The sequence below is a fragment of the Heterobasidion irregulare genome (assembly GCF_000320585.1).
Source record: "Heterobasidion irregulare TC 32-1 unplaced genomic scaffold scaffold_11, whole genome shotgun sequence".
Taxonomy (NCBI): domain Eukaryota; kingdom Fungi; phylum Basidiomycota; class Agaricomycetes; order Russulales; family Bondarzewiaceae; genus Heterobasidion; species Heterobasidion irregulare.
Window position 1 is genome coordinate 1,529,153 of NW_009258207.1, and position 17,761 is coordinate 1,546,913.

A 17,761-nucleotide genomic window follows, 5' to 3' on the forward strand; every position below is an offset into this window, starting at 1 on the left:
GCCTCGAGGGTCTCTTCAAGCTGGAAGCACTGAGGTTGGGAAATGGTGCTATCGCGATCTCGGACTCTGCAATGCTGATTTACATCTGGGGACTAGGCACTAGATGGTCAAGGTATCAACCAGTGGTAATGAAAGTGGATCACTGACATCATTCAACTCTTCTCCGAAGAACCTTGCAAGGCCTTGGCTACAATAGCAAGTTCGAGTTGGAGACTGGATCAGTATTACTGGATCGATGTTGGTGCCACGTCAATCCCACCAACTTGGCTCGGGCGGAACACGGTCGGAGAGGGTCGGAGGCCATCGGAGGCTCGGAACCGAAATATTACATAATCAAGCCTTTCCATTTTTGCTCGTTCTTGCCGTATCAGCTCCCATACACTCATTGTGCATTCAGGTCCCAAAGTTCAGCACCGTCGATCTTCAACTTTGACGAATGACTTAGAAATTATGGCCAGTAAATATACTTGGAATCCCAAAAGCATGGCAACCGTTTCGTAAAATACAGATGTGTGTACAGAAGTCGTCTACTCATCACAGTAGATCAGCAGTAAATGCCGTGATCAGAAAGACAAGGGGAAATTGTGCGCCATAGTCAGCAGCAGCACAAACGCGAAGTAACGTAAGTAGTACATGTTGCTCCAAGGAAGGTCCTCACGAGGCTTCAATCAAACTTTGCGATCGATGGACTGCTCTGACGTGGTCTCGTTCTTGTCGTGCTCCAGTCCTGGAGACGTTGGCATGCAAGTGAGTATCATGCGAGCAGAGAATGAACGCAGTGAACATACCACGTTCTTGCTGTGCGATGTCAGCACGACGCTGTTCCAGAGATACGGTGCCGAAGATGATATCCATCTCCTCGAGGGAGCGTCCCTTTGTTTCTGGAATTGCTCTGTCCATCCAGCAGATGGTCAATCAGGCAGCCCAGACCAGAGAAGGTAAGGGAACGTACAAGGAAAAGGTGGCCATGGCGCCGATGTTGAGTGTGGCGAACATAAGAAAGACCTTGTACCCGATGTTATTGATAATGGTGAGCGTCACTCTGGACACAACAAAATCTAAGGGTACCTGTCAGATGATGCTATAATACCAGACTGAAGCTCAACTCACTCCAGAGCCATTGCGATGCTGACGCCACAGACAACCCGTAATGCCGTGTCCGTGTTGGAAAGATATCGGAAACGTAAACCCATGGCAATGGCCCCCAGCCCATGGAGTAAAAACAAACGTATATATAGATCATCGCTGCCATGGCCCTTGACGCCGGCGCTGGCGTACCAGAGCCTGCCGTGGCATCAGGTGGGTGTGTCTTCAAGATTGCACCGACAATGAAGAACAGAATACCCATGCCCATAGCGGAGATGAAAAGCGACATCTTACGACCGAGGGAGTCCGCCAAGTAGAACACAAAGATCGCGGTGGCCACGACCTTTACGATACCGTAAATGCCAGAAGCTAGGAGCGAGTTTGTATTGCCTTCGTATCCGATCTATACGACTGTGAGTGCAGTTCATAAGCCGATATGTCTCCAATCTCACCGATTCAAAAATCTGTGGTGCGTAATAGCCGACTGAATTCTGTCCGCTCCATTGCTGGAGGAAGAAGATGGAGAACGCGATCAAGAACCTGATCCAGTTTCCTTTGCCAAGAAACGCCTCCTTGAACCCTAGATCACGTCGCGCCTCGCGTTCCTCATTAATAGCCGCCTCAATCTCAACATACTCTGTGCGAATTTCATCTGAGTCTGGATCTGCTCTCCGGAGGTAGGCAAGATTTTTGATAGCATCTGCCGTACGGCCCTTGGTAGCTAGCCAACGGGGAGACTCCTATAACGCTCTGTATGTCAAACGGATACTTCTTGTCCGCTATCTGATGCGCCGCTTACCTTGGTGGTCAGCAGGCCGAGGGCCATCATACCAGCCGGCACGAGTTGGAACCCGAATGGTACCCTCCATACTTTCGAGCTATTTGCGACATGCTCACTGATTCCAACTATCAAATAGACGCACTATGAGATTGGAGCGATAAGGGAGAAGAACTGGGGAACATACAGTTGACAAAGTAGGAGATCATGACACCCAAGGCCACCATGATCTGGAACATACCAGTGATACGACCACGAACGTTTTTGGGACAACATTCGGATACATAGGCTGGGGCAACAGCTGAGATACCACCGATCCCGAATCCAGAAACAACACGTCCGCCGTAGATATACCCTAATCCGCGGCTGCCGCCAGCGACCGTGGTGAGAATCTGGAAGGAAATAATCATCGAACTCATAGTCCACGGAGAGATGGAGGTGAAATTGCTTACAGCACCGACCGTAAATATCAAGGAGAACCCAAGTAGAGTATATCGTCTTCCTATGGTGGCTGTGTTGAACGATGCGGAGCAAATATATCAGCTTGATACGGCCAAATTGAAGTGAATGACAAGGGAACTGAGTTTGCACTCGTGCAAAGATGGAACAGTTGAACAATTTGTGATGCATCAATCGAAAGAACGTACAGGAGATTGGTGCGCTGCCAAGGGCGCCAAAGAATGCTCCCGCCATAAGGACAGACACAACATTTTGCGAGATATTGTTGATTCTGACTGGATCGCTCGGACCTGTTGCAGGCCGCATGCCAAATTCGACCTGAAAATACAATGATTTTACGACTCCTCCCGCTATACCGCTGCAAGACAGAATGAAGATCTCGATGATCCAGCAAGCAGAAGCGGACATACGTGTCATATCCGAACAGGAAGATGCCCCAGTAGGCGACGAAAGCCGTCCCTGCGAATAAGCGTTGGCGTAAGCGCTACAACAAGCGAATGGACCTAGTCGTTTATAACGCACAGTACACGCGGATGTTCTTAAAGAGCTCGGTGGACATGGCTCAATCCTGGATGATGGAGGAGGAGGAGGAAGAAAGTCAGCGAAGCCCGGAGCGCCTTTATATACAGGCATGGAAGACAACTAGCGCGTGGTCAATGACATTTGTGCAATGAATGTGCCTGATATAACCTCAAACAGTCCTCAAACATGGTCCCGGGCCTGCGGCCCGCCCCGCAACCGTCCTGGTCAGGCGGTTCAAACATGTCTCGATATGGCAAGTATGGTCGTGTTACCCCGCACCACCCCGCCCCATCCCCGCATTTTTCATTTAAAAAATAATGTCTCCCGCATCCTTGCCAGCAATATCGCGCAGGTTACTGTAGAGCCAAATTTTTGTTTGCCTGACCATCCAAGCATTCATCATATTGCATGTTGACCACTTCTTCAGTGCTTTTCTGTGCATCTCCAGGTCATCATATACCAATAGGCAAAGGCCATCAGCAACAGTACTGTTGATCTCACTTTAAATTATTTCTCTATAGCCACACCACTATTCTTTGACTGACAGTGAGGACATGGAGGCTCCTGGAGGTGCATGACTGTTATCCCTAGGCATGAGCAAAAGTGAAGAAGACTTAAATATGGCAGCCTTAGGCAGTTGGGTTTGCAGCCATTGATCTGCTTTGTAAGGTTGGGCACCATGCTCACAGAGGATTGACCTCTAAGAGCTTCTATCTTCTATCTTCTTTCACATTTTAGTATAGAAGGAGAATCTCAAACAGCTTTCCACAGTATACTTTAGCACAAGTACTTTTTGGATTATACTCTAAACAGATGATCCCAGTTTTTTGATAGGATGTTTGATTTGCGGATCCTGTAAGGCACAACTCTAACTCTGTCAGAGCCCTATGCAGGAATTGATCTATTAGCAAGATAACACACTAAGTAACCTTGTATGTACAATGTACTTACTTATACCAATGGCCTGCAGGCCCAAGAACAACCCACCTACATCTAGAAAACCACCCTCTTATATTAGCTCCGGATTATATCTAATAGTGTCTAAAAGTATCTAAAAGTGTTAATAGTATCTAAAAGTGTCTAATTTCCTAATTGGGAGCAACACATTGTGAGCATTGGATTGGTTTCTAATTTCATGATATTAGCACTAATTCTATACTAAGAAGTCTTTAATTAGCAGTAGGAAATAATAAGTACAACTGCTCTATCAGTGAAAAAATAAAGATGCGGCACATTCTATGCTATTTTAGCACATTACTCTCCTTCACATATGCCTGCACCATGATTTTGTAGCTCTTTTGCTGACTTTCTAGCTGCCTTTAAAAGGGACATAGAAAGAGAGAAATGTGCATTGATGCCCTCAGCCACTTTATTGGCAGCTTGGCAGCTGCCACAAGAGACTATAAAGACCTCAGTACCTTGGCCTTGCATACAAGATCATTAAAGTTATCATTGTTAGCCAATGCCTGCTACTAGTCATTACAGGACACAACATGCAGGTTGGGCTTAGGGATGTGCTACATGCAGCCTTATAGACCTTGTCTATTAGTACAGTGGTTAATACTGTCTTGTGCAGCATATAATCATCACCACTATTGATATTACAATTCTCAGTGCCATCCATATTGTCCATTGCCTTGTTATATTGAAGATGCTCAAACTTGGTGTTTTTCTCTAGCTATTGGGCTATGGAAAAGACAGTCATGTTGGTATGCAGTGCCAGAATAATATGTTTGCCTGCTATGTAGGAAATATGTGCACTAAGCATATCAAGATCATTTCTAATAATCTTGTGCTTATTTATACATAGGCATGCCATATATATACCCTTGTCCCCACCCTCCATCTCACTAGTGGCTATTTGGAAAACCCCTCTCTCTTATTGGATCTTAATTATTGATAATCATTAATGATACTAATTTGAGTTAATTATGGCTAATTATTCATAATCATGTTTTTGATCAAATTTGCAAATTAAGGTAGCATTGTCTATACTAGTAGAGTCCCATTGAATATTATACTCAATCATAGTTTTACACATTCTCAATCCAAATTGTGTAAGTGCCACAATTTGTTTTTACCCTATATAAAGTGTATTATTTATTTTCCATTAGTTTATCATCTTCTTAGCTAGTGTTTAAACTAAATCCTGAAAGACCTGACTTTTTGGGTATCTATTAACCTGTTTATTTATTAGATAGAGGAAAGATAAATGTTGAATAAAATTTGAGATGTTGAGGTTGCCTATATTATGTCTACTTATTTAGATTACCAAGTTTATATATTAGACCTTGTGGCTTAGTGGCTTAGAGTATTTGTTCCGGGTGCTTGTATACATGAGGTTGTTGGTTCAACTCTGGCAAAAGGCAAGTTTGTTATAAGGTATATTCTGTGTTTAGGTATTCAACTAGTGCTCTAATAGACATGACTCTATAAGAAGGCTATGTGAACTATGATGCTTGATTTATTATTATTATTCCGAAATTTCAAGTTATAATCAATCCTAATAATTCCTAATTTAGGAAAATTATGTCTAATTAGAACAGGTTTAGAGGGGGGGTAAGCTAAAAATGTCTAATCCTAATCTTTCATAATTTAGTATAATAAGGCATCAATTATAGCTAATTAGAGCTTAATACAAGGGGATAGTTTTCCAGATGTCCATGACATGTTTCACCCTACTGATGACCCTGTTCCTGCCAACGGTGATATGCTAGTGATGCCTCTGAGTGCAAAACACACCCAAGAAACACCCCTACAAGTGCAGGTAGGCAGGAGCTGGTTCTAGTGTGCAAGGAACTATAAGCTGTGCAACAAACAAGGGAGCATACTAAAAGTGTTCGGAATGTAATGAACAAACAACCCCAAAATTGTCATGAACGGCTGTTCGGGACGAGAGGATCCTAGGCCACAAACAACAAGGGAGGTTTGGAGAGGATGATTGGGGCTGATCAGACTAGTGTTTTACAATCAGAGAAGACTGTATGATCAGCAGTTCTTAGATTGGACAGAAGTGGATAGCCTGAGGCTTCCATACTGTGCTGCAGTATCTATAAATATGTACAAGCAGACGCACGGACCAAGTATCAATGGAGCAGGAACGCGAGGTATGGTCGAGAGAAAGGTCCTACGAGTCCTTATCAAGAAGGTGAGAAAGATAGGTAAGCATAGGTGAAGCGTTTCGTAACATTACCCCCCCCTCTAGGCCGTCAGTGCCAGAGATGGTAAGTAGTAGTCCAAGAAAAACATAAGCAATGCACATGAGTCATGTCATACAAAATAATATTTAGGGCACAAATTCTCGCTGCCCACAGTCGAGTCATGACGCGATAGCCCTTGAGTACGGACATCATGATACCCCACCTCGTTACCAACCATGCGGGACTGTGTTTTAGAGCCGAGTCCCTCTTCTCATCATGGCAGTGGGTACTGGCCCAATGGATTCGAACCGCCGTATGCCCCGGCAGTTTTACGTCATACCGGACGAGGGTCTCTATCGCTCTCTAAGCTCCATGAGGGCGAAGTACAACGGGTGCGGTGTTGGACTCGCTAGAGTCGTATTCAACGAAAGGGAGAGGAGGTCGGGTTCGTGTGGAGGAGCGGATGAGGCCGAGACGCGCGGGGATGATGTGATAACGGGGGGAGACTTGTGCGAACCGGTATACGTCTCGTTCTCTGTCAGTCCTTGTAGGGTAAGTCCCCAGCATTGGGCGAAACGGAGCGCCATTTGAGGCCGAAGACGAGGCACGAGATACCACAGCTGTGGTAGGCATGTGATATTCGGTGGCGGGAGTAGGGTCGTCGGCGGGGTGAAATGAATCTCGTAGGTTTTGTAAGCCCATGAGTTTTCGCTCTCCTGCATTGATACGGGCGATGATTGTGCCTTCTCGGATCTGCAAGGCTCTCTGTGCGTGTCGAACAAAACTCCTTTCCTCTTTCAGGATCTCCAATGCCCTCTGAATCTCCGGTCTAGTCGGTCCTGACACGAACTCTGTGTTAGGTGTCCCCTCAATAAGTCCCATCATGTACGCGACGGGGGTCGTGAGGTAGGTTTCCCTGTCCGGGAAGACGATGCTTTCATTGGCTTCACGGATCAAAGGGGGTGGCGAGGGGGAGGACGAAGAGGATGTGGATATGTCTATGACGGGGGACCCAGGAGTCTGTGCCGCGGCCGCTTCTTCTGCTGCATTAGCGTCGACTCGAGCCTGATACCTCCTAGCTACTTCTTCCATCTGATCCTCCTGCTCTAGCATGCTGAGCATACGAATCTCTTCATTGACGAATCGGGCTTCAAAGTCTCCTGCTTCTGACACAGTGGGGGAGCGGAGGTAACTGGGAAGCGACGGTCGTTCGTCGACGAGGGTGTTATCAGTAGACGAGAGGTAGAGGGATTCGTCGGAGGACATGTCTTATCGAGGGTGGGTTGGAAAGGAGTGGTTGAAGTGATGGGGGAATTGCAAGGATCGAATTTGGGTTTTTATGCGCTTGGTGTCTTTGTGGTTCCGTGTTTACGAGAGCCTCTCGTAAAGGTAAAGCGTTGCGTCTTTGGTCAAACGCTTCCAAAAGTTCTTTGGCATTCCCTAAGTTTGCCCTTGTGATCCATTCGTCCGCCGAACTCGGGTACCCTTTCCAGTGTACCAGGTATTGGTACCCTCGTCCTCGTTTCCTCTTATCGAGAATGTCTTCCACTTTGTATTCTTCTTGTCCTTCGATCAGGTCAGGTGGTGGTTGTTCGAAGTTGGGGCCATGGGCTATTGTTTCTTTGTATGGTGTAAGTAGAGAGGCATGGAACACGGGGTGTATCTTCCATGTTGGCGGGAGTTTTAGTCGATACGTAACTGGCCCTAGTTTCTCTTCTATTTGGAATGGTCCGTGTAATTTAGGGGCTAATTTGTCCTTTGGATGTGTAGTGGTGACGTTTTTTCCCAAGAGCCAAACTTTCTGTCCTACTTCTAGTTTGACTTCGTTCTCGGTGGTTTTTCTTTTCATTAGTTCTGCCACAACTTCCAAACTGGCTTTCGTTTCTTTTCGAAGCTGCTCTAGCCTTTCCAGCCTTAGTTCCACTCCGGGGATGTCGGACCTTGGTGTGATTTGGGGTACGAAGGTCGGGTTATAGCCGTACATGAGTTCGAACGGTGATTGATGTGTGGCTGAATGTTCCCTTATATTGTGTGCGAATTTGGCATATGGTAGTAGTTCAGGCCAGTTTGTCTGTTCGTAGTTGCAGAACACTCGTAAATATTGTTCCAGTTCTTGATTTACCCTTTCCGTTTCACCATCTGTTTCGGGATGATAAGCGGTTGATAACGCTGTCGTAACTCCCAGTTTTTTCCATAGTTCTCTTGTGAATCGGGCGGCGAATTGTGGACCTCTGTCGGAGATGATCTTTTGTGGGAGTCCAAATTGTCTCCAGACGTTTTTCATGTAGAGGTCGGCCGTTCCTTCGGCATCTATGGTTTTGTTGCATGGGGTGTAGACGACTTCTTTGGTGCTTCTGTCGACTGTTACGTGTATTGCGTTATATGATCTGACTTGTGGGAGATCCGTGATGAAGTCCATTGTGACCGTCTGCCAGGGTCCTTCTGGTATTTCGTTGGGAATGAGTGGAGTACGTGTGGGATGTGTGATATTTTTGGTATATTGACACGTTGCACATCCCGTTACGTATTCTCTTATGAACGTGGACATTCCTGGCCACCAGAAGTTGTCTGACACCAGGACATAGGTCTTCCATCTTCCTGGGTGCCCTGTGGCTGGTGAATCATGGTACATTTTTGTGATTTGTCTCTTAAGTTCATCATCTGGTGGAACATATATTTTTCCTCTGTGCCAAATGAGATCATCTTCATAATTCCATTCTTGTAGGCCTTTTGAAAGTGCTCTGGGTCCTGATGCTTTGATGAGTTCCATTGCGTCTGATACTTCTTTATCTTTGGCTGTGACTTCTTTTAACTTTTGTCTCAGTTGGCTATCAAGCATCTCGACTGTTCCTCGTCCTGTTGCATGTTTGACGAATATTTGGGGTTGTAGTAGTACCCGGTTTTCATTGTCGGATTTCACCCCCTCCTTTAGGTCTGGACGCCTGGACAGAGCATCGGGTTGGTGGGTAATGCCTGGCTTATGGACGAGGGTGAAATCGAAGCGGGAAAGGAATAGTGACCAATGTGCCTGGCGGCGGGAGAGAGTCTGTGCGGTAGAGAAGTACAGGAGATTCTTGTGATCGGACCAGATCTCGAATGGGTGTCGTGCGCCTTCAAGGTATACGCGCCAGTGGTCAAGGGCGTGTATGACGGCGAGTAGCTCCTTATCGAAGATGTCGTAATTCCGCTCAGCCGCAGTGAACGATTTGGATAAGTAAGTGACGGGGTGCCATCCGTCATTTGGCGTTTCTTGAGATAGGATGGCTCCCGAAGTGAAGTCTGATGCGTCAGTTTCAAGACGGAAGGGGCGATTACCGTCCGGGTAGACAAGGATGGGAGTTGTTGTGAAACAGTGCTTCAGTTGCTCAAATGCTGCGTTCCTTTCGGGAGTCCATTCGAATGGGACGTCTTTCTTTGTAAGGTCGTTGAGGGGCCGGGCTATGGCGGCAAAGTCCTTGATGAATCTGCGATAGAAGTTTCCAAAGCCTAGGAAGGATTGTACTTCCTTTAGGTTCTTTGGAGTTGGCCAGGCGGCGATTCCATCAACCTTGACGGGGTCCATAGATATGTTGTCCGCAGAGATAATGAATCCGAGGTATTCAACTGTGTCCGTTTCGAAAGTGCATTTGGAAGGTTTCAAAAATAGGTCGTTATCTAAGAGTATCTGCATGACCTGGGTTGTTACACGTCGGTGTTCTTCGACGGTCTTCGTGAATACCAAAATGTCATCCATGTAGACTGCCAGGACCTGTGCCACAATGAGGTCATGGAAGATGATGTTCATCATTGTTTGGAACGTGGCGGGCGAATTACAGAGACCGAAAAACATCACGAGGCATTCGAATAAGCCGAATTTGGTCATGAAGGCCGTTTTCCATTCGTCACCTTCCGCTATGCGGATGTTGTTGTACCCCCATTTTATGTCAAACTTGGAAAAGATCCTTGCCTTTGACTTGGCGATGGTTCTTATCACGTCATCGATTAGGGGTAGTGGGTACTTGTTTTTTACGGTCCATTCGTTCAGTCTTCGATAATCTTGGACTGGTCGTAAACTTCCTTCCTTCTTTTTTACGAAGAAAAAGGGCGACGCTTGCGGGGATTTAGATATCCTAATGGTTCCTCGCTTTAGATGCTCTTGGAGCATCTCGTGTAGCTGGTCTTCTTCTTCCTCCGTTAACGGGTATAGTTTACATCCCGTTGGTTCCCATCCTGGTTTCATATCGATTTTATGGTCCCATTGTGAGTGTTCGGGGAGTCGCTGTGAGGCTTCTTGGCTAAAGATTTTGGCGAACCGTTTAAGAATGTATGCCGGAACTATTTCTTCGATAGGTCGTTCCATTTTTGTCTTGTTCGCTTCTTCTGCCAGTTGTTGTGACTTGTTTCCGATGGAACCGATATGAATTGCTTCGAGGGGATGTACTTCCAGTGGGTTTTGGTAATACCATTCCTCGTAGAATTCGGAGAAGAAGGTATTTTCGACTTCGTCTTCTTCTAAGTCGTCTTCTATTCTGGAATATCCGATTGTTCTGTTTTTTCTTCGCTGGGTAGGTATTAACGCCTGTATGGTAAACTTGGGTCGGCTGACTAGACACGTGGTGGTGCAGTTTGAAAATGTAAGGCTGTTTTTTACCCAGTTGATTTGTGGGTTATGTTCATGCAGCCAGTCCGTTCCCAGGATTACGTTTTCGCCTCCTAAGTTAGCGGCTAGTAGCTTGCATTGTTCGTCGTGGTAGTCGCCGTCTTCGTTTGTTATCCTCATGAGCACGCAGGCTTTGTCGGTGATTTTTCCTCCGTCATTGGCTGTTCCATCCATGTTAAACACAGGGATAGGTCTATCGATTTTCTGCATTGGTATGTTGTTATTTAGGCAGAATTGTTTGTCGATGAGGAGCCCTTCTGCTCCCGAATCAATCAATACCCGAGCTTCGGTAGTTCCTTCTCTGTGTTTTAGATGCACGTTTATCCTCATAGATGACTTCTGATTGGATTTCGTGAGCCGTATGAATGTTTTTACAGGAGGGTCTGAGGTAGGTCTACGGTACACTGGAGCCGTAGGCCTATTTAAAAATCCGATTCCTTCTTCTTGCTCATTTCGCTTAACTCCTGAAGGAATGCCTCCTGTTCATCCCACCTCATCTTCCCAATAACCCTTTGGATCTCTTCTCGGCTAATCTCATGCTCCGTCTCACGTATAGGCGCATCTTGTCCGGGTGCGTGGGCCTGGCGAGCTGTGAGTTGGGCTCTGAACGGATTAGTCGTCGCCATGCCTCGACCTTGCGCCGCAGCGCTTCCCTGAACACCGCCTGAAGTTCCTGCCGAGAATGTTCGGCCATAGCTGCCTCCTCCGCCTCCCATCCTTCCGCCGGTCTGAGCCGAGCAGTTCCCCATCGTTCCACTACTCGGTTGAACATATCTAGCTGACCCTTCATGTATCCTAGACGAACCCCTGACAGGGCATTGATTTGCTATATGCCCTTTTTGACGACAGTAGAAGCACCCACCCTCCATTCTAAGGCGGTTACGCTCTTCGTCCGTGAGGGTTGTTCGGATGGAATCCACGGCCATAGGGACGACTGAATTGTTCATGGAGGAAGGGGCGTTGGAGGAGTTGTAGCGGAAGGGGTTGTTAGATCGGACGGCAGCGGAAGGTACTGAGCTTTTTATGCTTTGCAGCTCTCTCCACTGGTTATCGAACCTTCGGGTGTATTTTACCCAATCGTCCATGGTTGTCGGCATGTCGGGAAGTCTGTAAATCTGTTTGAGGATTTCCGGGTGTATGGTGCGACGGAAATAGTCGACGGTGGATTCGAGGTCGAATCCGCTTTCTCCTGCCGTCATGAGGTAGTCCGTGACAAATTCGTCTGCTGACCGCTTTCCCATTCTCATCGTGAACAGTTTTTGTCTCGCCTTCTGTTCGAGACTTTCATCCTTGAATGCGGCGGCCAGTTCGTTCAAGAAGTCCTTGAACGTTCCCCATGTTTTTCTTGTTTCCGTTGCTTTATACTCTCGTAGTTCCCTGTCGAAGTAATATTTTTGGGCGAAGAGTGACGCTGTTCCCTCCCTCATGTATGATAGCACCATCAGGGTTTTGTCCTTGTCGGTGTCATATTTGGTCGGGTTGGAGAGAATGTACATGTGGCATTCATAGATCCATTCTCTGTATTTTGACCTTGTGCCATCGAAGTCTTTTGGTTTGTTTCCCTTGTCCGCCATTTCGTCTTCGTTGTCTGTAATTCCTGTGGTTGGTAAAGGATCTGGTTGTGGGTTCGGATTGGGGTTTGGTTGACTCGGTCCTGCTATAGGTTCCGGGTCTTCTTCGTCAACCGGGGTCAATACTCCTACAGGAATTGGGGTTTCTTTGATGTCCTCTTTAGGGATATCGACTGGTGATAGGGCGGGTCTCGTCTGGGTGGGGGAATCTACGGTTCTGAGGGGTGCCTTCCTGTCTTCCCAGGGTACTAGCGGGGCATCGACTGTTTTTCTGCTATTCTGTCCTCCTACGTAAACCCAGTTTCCCTTGGATGTTCTTCTGATAGGTTGTCCGAAATGGACGAATGTGTCCGAGTGTTTCAGGTAGTCGGTTCCGTGTGGAACTCGTCCTACGCGTCTTCCTGAGCCTTGGGAAGTCGTCTTGTTGGATCAAAGAGCCTGCGCTAGTCTCGACCTGATCAAGGTTCGAGGGTCAAGGCAACAGCAGCTCCTTCTGGCCGGGTACAGTATTTCTGGTATAGTACCGTACGTAACGTCGAGTGCAATTGTTTCGGTCGTACCTCCACTGGGTTGATTACCAGATAGAAGTATTCTACAACCTGAAATGACCCACACTGAAGTGGAATCGCCCAATCGTTCGCTCGAAGTGTATAGTAACTACTATGGTCGACGGACGCTTGTCTTTTGGGACTGCCTAGCGCCGTATGTATCTAGCCGGTGTTCTGCTGCAAAGAAAAAGGTGGAGTAGGATTGTGTATGGAGAGGCTATCCAGATGTCACAAACGGCTGTTTGGGACGAGAGGATCCTAGGCCACAAACAACAAGGGAGGTTTGGAGAGGATGATCGGGGCTGATCAGACTAGTGTTTTACAATCAGAGAAGACTGTATGAACAGCAGTTCTTAGATTGGACAGAAGTGGATAGCCTGAGGCTTCCATACTGTGCCGCAGTATCTATAAATATGTACAAGCAGACGCACGGACCAAGTATCAATGGAGCAGGAACGCGAGGTATGGTCGAGAGAAAGGTCCTACGAGTCCTTATCAAGAAGGTGAGAAAGATAGGTAAGCATAGGTGAAGCGTTTCGTAACAAAAATCAAAATATTTGGTCAGTTGGTCAGTTGGTCAGTAGGTCGGTAGGTTGGTTGGTTGGTCGGTAGGTTGGTTGGTTGGTTAGTCGGTCAGTAGGTTGGTTGGTTGGTTGGTAGGTTGGTTGGTTGGTTGGTTGGTTGGTGTTTGATCGGGATTTGATTGGGACACAAAGGGAAGGGAATAGGTGCAAGGCCACACTGGACACTGGCAGAGGATGACAAACTAGATGAGAGGAAGGGAGCAAGACAACAAGGGCTCTGACAAAGGGCTGCGATTGAATGCAACAACACAAACAAAAGGGCAAAATGCGAACAAGGATCGGAAGGCAATGGCTCAAAGTCTTATAGACACAAGCGCACAAATGGAATTGGAACAAGAGGGAGCCAAAGCTGATGTATTGCAAGGCCATAGGTGCTCTTTTATAGTAAGTCCAACCAGGTACAAGATAAGGAGATCGGCAGAGGCATAGAGCAATCGGAAATGCGTGCCAAAAGTGATCAAAGGTAAAGAAGATAAGGGAGTGATGTTGCAAACACTATAAGATAAGAAGCAATAACTCTAAAATCTAAATAAGTGGAGAGATTGCCAAGGCGAGTGCACATGGACCTGGAGATAAGAACCACATGCCACATGGGTAAACCATTTAGAAACTTGGGAGCTCTGAGGATAACAAAGGATAAGTCAACAGAAGTCATAAGGACAATAAGAGATAGAAAGACAGATCCATTCTGAGTCAACAAAGTGTTCGACTTCCTCCAATTCAGGACACCGAAGCCAACCAAATGTGCCGACCATGTGAAGCATACCGAACCGATCGGTGATCGGCCGTGACAGTCTGTGGAGAGCCCCTACTGCTGAGAGTGATGATAGATGGATAAGATTACTGTGAACAGCTCCAAACAACTGTGCAGAGGTCTAAATGGAAAGTCGGCACCTGACAAATGGCTAAAATCATCGAATAGATCGGGATTGGTCGGTTCTAAGTATGCCAAACGGTCAAAGAATACTGAAAAGCTGCAAAAAGTGGGGTATTGGTGCCTAGAGCATACCCATGCTCATCAACAGGTACTACATGCTGTCCACGGCTGTGTTATCTTGTGCCTCATCTTTGGCTTCAAATGGAGGTCCACTTTACCTGATGCCGGGGACTTATCCCACCAGCCCCAACTGAGGGGTCTATAGGTTCACACATCCTTCCCCTCATTTTCAGGCCGTACCCCTAACCTTCGGACTCCGCCACCCACCCTCTTGCACTCGACCCCCCGTCATCAAATATGATTCTAGCGACTCTGACGCACCCCCCCCTGTTTAATCACCGCTGCACTCTCTAAAGGCGCATGAACAATCATCCAGTACGATATTAAACTGCCGGGGCAGACAACAATTTGAATCTGTTGGGCCGATACTCACTGCCACGATGAGAAGAGGGACTCAGTTCTGAGATGCAGTCCCCGCATGGTTCTAATAAGGTGAGGTATCATGGCGTCCATACTCAAGGGCTATTGCATCATGGCTTGACAGTGGGCAGCAAGAATTAGTGCCCTAAGTATTATTTTTATATGATTGTAACAGACTCTATGTGCATTGCTTATGTTTTTCTTGAACTCTTTTACTTACCATCTCTGGCACTGACGGCCTAGAGGGGGGGGGGGTAATGTTACGAACTGCCTACTATACCTTTCTTATGATTCCCACAATCCATATAAGGACACATAGGACCTTTCTCCCAACTACACCTCGTGTTCCTGATCCACTGCTAGTTGGTCTGTGCTCTTGCTTGTACATATTTATAGCAGCTGCAGCGCAGTAGGGAAGCCTTAGGCTATCCACCTCTGTCCAATCTAGGAACTGCTATTTATTGGTCTTCCCTGATTCTCAAGCATTGGTCTGATCAGCTTCACTCCTTCACATCTATCAACCTTGCCATCATCCTTCTTGTGTCTGTATTGATCCGTGGATTAGGAATCTCTTGTCCCAAACAGCTGTTTGTGACATCAGGGACTAATCATAAGAGTCATAAGCATTCAAGCCAAAACTTGTGAATGAGTAATAAGTATGTAAGTGTTTATGTGTCAGCATATAAATAGGATTTCAGCCATGGTCTGGATACAGCACATGCATGTATCACCTAACTGTACTTTTGGGTCATGTGTGAACCATGTGTTAGAATGCAGTTTTAATAGTGCAGGCATATATGAAGGAGAGTAATATGCTGAAATAGTATAGAATGTGCCACATCTTTACCTTCTCACTAATAGAGCGGTAGTACTTACTATTTCCTGCTGCTAATTAAAGACTTCTTGGTATGGAATTAGTGCTAATATCATAAAATCAGAAACTAATCCAATGCTCACAATGTGTTGCTCCCAATTGGGAAATTGGACACTTTTAGATGCTATTAACACTTTTAGATACTTTTAGACACTATTAGATATGATTCAGAGCTAATACAAGGGGGTAGTTTTCTGGATGCTGGCAAGGTCAACCTTTGCACATGATAAGCCATATTTTGATTTCATTTTCACCTTTAGGAGTCAGGTTTTATGCTATGAATATCCTTCAAGCATCAGGGTTTCTCATGATTAAAGCTGTGTGCCCAAAGGACCTTTTTATGTCTTGACTGCCAGCCCTCACATCATGACATCGGTAGGGTTCTGTGAGTAATCCCTGAATTGCTAACATGTTAATAACTTATGTTATTAACAGGCCCCCTCCAGGGGGACACAATGTCAATGTTAATAATATTAATAATGTTCAAAATTGCACTTCCTTCTGCCTACAACTAACCTTTCCTATTCATTTTTAGATGCTTGCTGAGAAAGTCTTCTCTATTCTCATGAACTCAATGCTAAATGAGCAGCCCAGTTCAAGATTTACTTGGTTCAATTTAGTGCTGCGGGGATGCCAGAATGCACAGTTGTTTGTGGATATGACTGTCATTGGACAGTGGTATAGTACCCATGTGGTATGTACATCCCTCTCTTTCCCATGCTGTGGCTCATCTGTTCTATAGACTGAAGACAAAGTGCCAAAAAAGCACCTAACCATCAAGTTCTGTGATCTTGAAGACAATCTCAAGGCTGCCGTCTCTCATTCATCACCCAAGGGCACCACTGACATGGCGGACACTGCCACCTTCACCTTGGAGGGCTCTGGTTCTGATGACAACTCGGACAACTCAAATGATGATATGGATGGCCAACAGAGAGGACCCCCATGCCAGGCTTCTACACTCAATATCGTGCAGGAGTTCGCAATCTGCGAGGAGGCCTTCATAGATCTGCTATCTAATACTCCTAGGTATACTGCCATGAGCCCCCCCCCTGAAGCTCCCCCTTTCATTCCCAGCTCCGAGATTGACTGGAGCTGGTGCATCAGCAAACTGGGAGGCGTCTGTACCAACCTGGACAGACACTCCTAGGCCCCCAGATGCCTTTAGTGAGTGCCTGATTAGACAGACACACCGGTGTCTGGACAGCTATGTCCAGATACACCACATATGGAAATGATTAGATAATTGTCATTAATAGAACAACTGCAAAAATCAATCTGCACCAGACAGGAATTGAACCCAGAACCTCTTGAATCATCCACCAGCTGAAAGCAATGTTAAGACAAGAATTATCCACTCCACTATATAGCCATAATATACTATATCAACAACCAGTATATATTGAGCTTTTTGAGACTTAGTAATAATCTTGGAATGCCTAAACTCAGTGAGGTGTCATCTATTTTCGCATTTTTAGCACCCATTCATGGAAGAATTATGGCATATAACACATCATTTGAAAGCTATGATGCAGGGAAGTATCCCAATACCACTAACAAGCTGATATCTAACAGATAATACTAATGACAGTCTGATACATTACTAGGGGATTTCCTTCTTAGCTCTTATCTAAGGCTGTATCGAAGCAGCACTGGCATTACATACACAGCCTTCCAAAAATGTCCTCCTAGTCAGCTTCTTGATAGAGCACCTTATCTGTCCAGATCTGGGCATACACAGACATCTAGCCAGATATCCCCAGATGACCTAAGCATCTGGGAGCATCTGGGGCTCTGGGGCTGGCTGGGACCAGTTATGAGTTTGCTGATGTGACTTCTTGTTATTAACACCACTTTCTTTATTAACATGTAAATAAATCGGTTTTTAACATGTTAATAACACTTTATATACAATTGTTATTAATCTGTTATTAACTCATGTTAGAAATTCCTCGGAGAGGCAAATGTTATTAACATTTGTTAACAACTGTCCGTGAATTACTCACGGAACCCTAGACATCGGATAGCGATGTAAGGCTCAATAGGTAAAAATCTCACGCTCAGTGTCCGTCTTCTCTTGCTTATCAGACAAGAATCGCCTAGATGATCAGATTATGCGACAGCTGAGTCCCCATGTGTGTAGCGAAGCCTAAACTCAGGTCTTGACCGGGTGACGACGGCAACACGGTGTGAGCATAATCAC

General features: G+C 46.1%; 6 protein-coding genes across 6 annotated transcripts; 3 read left to right on the forward strand and 3 right to left on the reverse strand.

Annotated features, from left to right (window-relative positions):
- Positions 1-424: 424 nt before the first annotated feature.
- On the reverse strand, positions 425-2,895 carry HETIRDRAFT_37838 (MFS sugar transporter). The gene is made up of 11 exons (XM_009552857.1): positions 2,846-2,895; positions 2,734-2,782; positions 2,512-2,681; positions 2,317-2,375; positions 2,052-2,256; positions 1,886-1,992; positions 1,539-1,826; positions 1,111-1,489; positions 953-1,058; positions 789-892; positions 425-727 (listed from the first exon to the last, which is right to left on the reverse strand). Exons 1-11 carry the CDS (start codon positions 2,880-2,882, stop codon positions 669-671), a joined length of 1,563 nt encoding a protein of 520 aa, XP_009551152.1. The 5' UTR covers positions 2,883-2,895; the 3' UTR covers positions 425-668.
- A 3,453-nt stretch (positions 2,896-6,348) lies between these two features.
- HETIRDRAFT_118995 (uncharacterized protein) lies at positions 6,349-7,251 on the reverse strand (the record flags this gene model as incomplete). The annotated part of the gene is made up of 1 exon (XM_009553434.1): positions 6,349-7,251. The coding sequence occupies one exon, from the start codon at positions 7,249-7,251 to the stop codon at positions 6,349-6,351; it is 903 nt and encodes a 300-aa protein (XP_009551729.1).
- Positions 7,252-7,430: 179 nt separating this feature from the next.
- Positions 7,431-7,607, forward strand: HETIRDRAFT_224527 (uncharacterized protein; the record flags this gene model as incomplete). The annotated part of the gene is made up of 1 exon (XM_009553435.1): positions 7,431-7,607. A coding segment is annotated over one exon (177 nt), but the record flags the coding sequence as incomplete, so codon positions are not given.
- A 1,664-nt stretch (positions 7,608-9,271) lies between these two features.
- On the forward strand, positions 9,272-9,475 carry HETIRDRAFT_329209 (uncharacterized protein; the record flags this gene model as incomplete). The annotated part of the gene is made up of 1 exon (XM_009553436.1): positions 9,272-9,475. A coding segment is annotated over one exon (204 nt), but the record flags the coding sequence as incomplete, so codon positions are not given.
- Positions 9,476-11,046: 1,571 nt separating this feature from the next.
- HETIRDRAFT_430148 (uncharacterized protein) lies at positions 11,047-12,198 on the reverse strand (the record flags this gene model as incomplete). The annotated part of the gene is made up of 1 exon (XM_009553437.1): positions 11,047-12,198. One exon carries the CDS (start codon positions 12,196-12,198, stop codon positions 11,047-11,049), a length of 1,152 nt encoding a protein of 383 aa, XP_009551732.1.
- Positions 12,199-15,924: 3,726 nt separating this feature from the next.
- HETIRDRAFT_118997 (uncharacterized protein) lies at positions 15,925-16,888 on the forward strand (the record flags this gene model as incomplete). Its single annotated transcript, XM_009553438.1, has 6 exons — positions 15,925-15,943; positions 16,005-16,021; positions 16,094-16,252; positions 16,301-16,587; positions 16,643-16,725; positions 16,818-16,888. 6 exons carry the CDS (start codon positions 15,925-15,927, stop codon positions 16,886-16,888), a joined length of 636 nt encoding a protein of 211 aa, XP_009551733.1.
- Positions 16,889-17,761: the final 873 nt, after the last annotated feature.